This window comes from Mandrillus leucophaeus, unplaced genomic scaffold (genome assembly GCF_000951045.1).
Source record: "Mandrillus leucophaeus isolate KB7577 unplaced genomic scaffold, Mleu.le_1.0 Scaffold49, whole genome shotgun sequence".
In the NCBI taxonomy this organism is placed as follows: Eukaryota; Metazoa; Chordata; class Mammalia; order Primates; family Cercopithecidae; genus Mandrillus; species Mandrillus leucophaeus.
Window position 1 is genome coordinate 4,437,301 of NW_012105253.1, and position 4,930 is coordinate 4,442,230.

The 4,930-nt window shown below is 40.5% G+C and overlaps 1 protein-coding gene across 4 annotated transcripts in view; it reads right to left on the reverse strand.

The window, feature by feature from the left end:
• The window catches only part of AKR1D1 (aldo-keto reductase family 1, member D1), a 127,696-nt gene that overhangs the window by 22,333 nt on the left and 100,433 nt on the right, over positions 1 to 4,930 (reverse strand). For all 4 annotated transcript variants that reach the window (XM_011995478.1, XM_011995480.1, XM_011995477.1 and 1 more), the window contains one exon: positions 2,400 to 2,516. In XM_011995478.1, the coding sequence (XP_011850868.1) occupies positions 2,400 to 2,516 (117 nt within the window). The remainder of the gene's footprint in view (positions 1 to 2,399; positions 2,517 to 4,930) is intronic.

A 4,930-nucleotide genomic window follows, 5' to 3' on the forward strand; every position in this document is an offset into this window, starting at 1 on the left:
ACAGGCACGTGCCACCAAGCTTGGCTGATTTTTGTATTTTTTGTAGAGATGGGGTTTTGCCATGTTGCCCAGGTTTGTCTCAAACTCCTGGACTCAAGTGATCTGCCAGCCTTAGCCTCCCAAAGTACTGGGACTACAGGTGTGAGCCACCATGCTCAGCTGACCCTACCTTAAGCAAACAAACAAATAAACACCAAAAAACATGTCCTATTTTAGCTTCAAATATCAATTTCCCAATTATAGGTTCAGTTGGGAGGTAATGTCACTATATTGTGTCATTTCTCACTGTTAAAATTTTACCTCTGTGCCCTTGAACCCATCAAAAGTAAGAACAGAAATTATCTATTGTCTCCAAAAAGATTTAAATGTCATTAGTTAGTCACAGAGAAGTAAATTTTATTTTCTCACTTTTAGATAGAGTCATGTGCTGCATAATGACATTTTGGTCAATGACAGACTGCATGTATGTTGGTGGCCCATAAGATTATAATAGAATTGAAAACTCCTATCACCTAGTGACATCACGTTTGTGGTGTTGCTGGAGTAAACAAACCAACTGTGCTGCCAGGTATATAAAAGTAGAGCACACATCATCATGTACAGCATATCATACTTGATAATGATAATAAGCAATTTCTGTTTTTACTATGGATACAACTTATATATTTGTTCTACTACACTTTATGATAATTTTAGCATGTTCTCCTTCTCCTTTTAAGAAATGTTAACTGTAAAAATGCCCCAGGCAGGTCTTTCAGGAGGGATTCCAGAAGAAGATACTGTTGTCACAGGAGGGGGCAGCTCCATGTGTGTTACTGCTCTGGAAGAACCTCCAGTGGGACAAGATGTGGAGGTGAAAGACAGTGATATTGATGATGCTGACTCTGTGTAGGCCTAGACTAATGTGTGTGCTTGTGTCTTAGTTTTTAACAAAAAAGTTAAAAAAAATTTTTAATAGACAAGAGCTTATACAATAAGAATACAAAGAAAGAATATTTTTATACAGCTGTACAACATGTTTGTGTTTTATTCATGTTATTAAAAAAGTAATTAATCGCAGCACTTTGGGAGGCTGAGGTGGGTGGATCACGAGGTCAGGAGATCGAGACCATCCTGGCCAACATGGTGAAACCCCGTCTCTACTAAAAATACAAAAATTAGCCTGGCATGATGGCGCTTGCTTGTAGTCCCAGCTACTCAGGGGGTTGAGACAGGAGAATCACTTGAACCCGGGAGGCGGAGGTTGCAGTGAGCCGAGATCGCGCCACTGCACTCCAGCCTGGCAACGGAGCGAGACTCCGTCTCAAAAAAAAAAAGTAATCAATATTAGTGTTATTATTAAGTATTATTACAAAGAATCAAAAAGTTAAAAAAATTAGAACATTTATAAGGTAAAAACAGTTACAATAAGCTAATGTTAATTTATTGTTGAAGAAAAACTATTATTTGATTAATTGTGTACCCTAAGTGTGCGGTGTTTATAAAGTTTCCAGTCATGTACAGTAATGACCTAGGCCTTCACATTTACTCACTACTCACTCACTCACCCAATTTTTATCCTGCAAGCTCCATTCCTGGTAAGTGCCAGGTATAGGTGTATCTTATCTTTTATGCCATATTTTTACTGTACCTTTTCTATGTTATATTTATATACACAAATATTTGCCATTGTGTTAACATTGTCTACAGTATTCAGAATCAGAATAGTAACATGCCGTGCAGGTTTGTAACCTAGGAGCAATCAGCTGGGCTATCTAGCCTAAGTCTGCCATAGGCTATACCATCTAGGCACAACGTGTTTGCGCTTTATTCACGTTATTACAAAAGTAATGCCATCTACCATGGTAAGTAAAACCTTACCACCTAGGTTTGTATAAGTACACTCTCTATGATGTTTGCAGAACAACAAAGTTGCCTCATGACACGTTTCTCAGAATGTATCCCATCGCTAAGCAACACATACATGTCCACTGGGTCTTTCCAAATTTTTAAGACTTAGGTTAGAAATCTGACATTTGAACAAGAATCAACATTAACAAAGTGAGGATAAGGGCTGAGATTATGACTGTGTGAGTGGGAAGAAGGGTGTGCGTCTCAAGGCTGGGCTACAGTCAGGGGACTACATGTTGGTTTGATGCAGACAGCTTAAACTATAGTTGTAAAAACATGGTATAATAGAAATTGCATTGAATTAAAAAATCAAGAAACTTGGAAACCAAGCCTGAGTCTGCTAACATAATCTTCTTGGGTATTTGTCAGGCTAGGTCAGTACTCTCTGATCTATGGTAACAAAACACCACAATATTCAGTGGTGCTAAGTAATAAGCTAGCTTCATGCACATAGCTATTAGCTCATGGTTGCCAGGGTGCAGAGACCTGACTTAGGCATCTGAACTCACCTTAAAGGCCATGGGTACTTCAATGATGTAAAGATCCACGTAGTCTAGCTGGAGGACCCTGAGTGTCCTCTCCAGGGTTGGGCGGACCATCTCTGGGACGTGATTTGTAGCCCATAGCTGAAAGAATCAAAGAAGGATCATTAACTAATGTTCACACGATTTTTACAATAATGCAGCCTCTTTTTCTTTGTAAAGCACTCGTACACATTTTTTTTTTTTTTTTTTGAGAGAGGGGTCTCACTGTGTTGCCCAGGTTGATCTTTAACTCCTGGGCTCAAGCCATCTGCCCACTTCAGCCTCCCAAAGTGCCGGGATTATAGACATCAACCACGGTGCCTGGCCCTTTGTACACATTTTATTCACACATTTCATTTCACAAAAACATGTTTATGATGCAGTGTCATCTGAGTATAGGATGAGCTGATAAAACTCTTGACACTCAGAGCCTAGCTTGAGAGCTTGTTTGGAGGTTCTAGCAGGGGAGTGCAGCTACTCACATACCCTTGACCTAGAAACCCTCCTCCTTCATCAGGGAAAGCCGTCCTCTTCCGCTGAGAGTGCAGCTTCAAGAGGTACAATTGCCCAGACAGCCAGACCAGCTGAATTAGCCCTGGTGACCAATGGGGTGACAGATGTTGCAGCCAGATCGCCCTCACATCTCCAGACATAATTTTATGCAATTCTACTACAAGAGACTTACAGATCCTCCTGACCACAGAGTACCTAATTTGATGGCAGTCTTTCCCATTTCCGGGCGAATTTCCTAACTGATCCTTAGTGCTTGCATTTTTCCTCATTGTATAACTAGGGTTACACAATGTTCTAGATGTCCTGACCTAGCCTGATACTTTATTGTCATGCCACTCTGATAAAATGAGCAAGGAATATGGTTATGTGTGTGGCTTCACCGGGTCCTTCGCATTGTGACAGGTGGTGTGAAAGCCTGGTGAAAGTTTAAATTAGTGCACAGATTTACATTTGCTTTCACTGATCTTTTGTTCTTGTTGGGCCCTAGTTAGACCCCAGAGCAATTAAGTTACTCTTTCACTAAGGCATTATTACATAATGAAGGATCAAGGTTTGGTTGATCCTACTGGAGCATGTGTACCCTTAGGTGTCAGAGACGTATGGTGCCAAGGTTGCTCATACCCACAGGACAAATTAGTACATCTTTTGGATTATCAGTTTTGCTCACAGATTTTTTGGGGGCATATAAGTTTAGAATCATACTTTTCTTTTTTGTTTCTTTTGTTTTTTTGAGACGGCGTCTTGCTGTGTCACTGAGGCTGGAGCGCAGTGGCTTGATCTTGGCTCACTGCAACCTCTGCCTCCAGGGTTCAAGCGATTCTCCTGCCTCAGCCTCCCAAGTAGCTGGGATTACAGGCACCTGCCACCACACCTGGCTAATTTTTGTATTTTTAGTAGATGGGGTTTCCCCATGTTGGCCAGTCTGGTCTCAAACTTCTGACCTCAAGTGATGCTTCCTCCTCTGCCTTCCAAAGTGCTGGGATTATAGGCATGAGCCACTGCACCTGGCCTGAATCATACTTTTTTTGGTCACCAGAAAGGGGAAGCAAAATTGATAAAATCTAATTTTTTTCCTCTGTTGGACAATGATTTTTTTTCTTGCCTTAAAAACACAGAGAAAATGTAACATGAAGAGAGTAGTGGAAAAATGTGTCACGTGTGTTTTGATGGCTACTCTGGGTCCCTTTGGTGTTACTATTGTAATCCCTTCTAAGTGGAAATTCTGTTTGATATTTTAATTTACTTTCTTTTTTCATTCCTGGGCGTAGGCTGATGATATTTTAATTTACTTTTATTCAACAAACATACATAGTATTAGCTTTGTACCAGGTTCGGTGTGACTGCTTTGTAAATGTGAACTCATAACAACTTTATGAAATAGTTGACATTATTATCCCCATTTTACAGAGAAAAAAAAACTCAGGTCCAGAAATGCTAGGCAACTCAGCCAATAGTGACAGATCTGGGCCTCTGACCTGGGCAATCTTGTACCAGTCTGGGCACTCAATCACCCCCACATTGCCTCTCAGGTGCTGCTGAACTGCAGCGAAGACAATCCTGATGAGGCAATTACATGAACTCAGCTGCACATGCTATTTCTGTTTACTTAAGTAAACACCAATATTTCGCCCAAGTATGCTTTATTACATACAGCCCATATTGACATTGTGTATGTACGAATATTGCTTTCCATTCACAACTGTACTTTTTGGACAATTCAAAGGATTAAAGTTAAAGGACAATTTAAAGCATGTTTTGACCACCTTTTCCTTGTATGCTAACTTTAGCCCCATCATAGTGAGAAATGACTCTTATAATATGAGTCATTAAGCGAAAGGCTTGTATAATGTGCCTGCCCAGGAAGCCCATATAGCTGGCTTTTGGATTGGTGACCTTATGAGCTTGTTTTTGTTTTAAATTTACATTTGTTTGCTTTTATTAAACAAAATCTAGGCCGGGCGCGGTGGCTCACGCCTGTAATCCCAGCACTTTGGGAGGCCGAG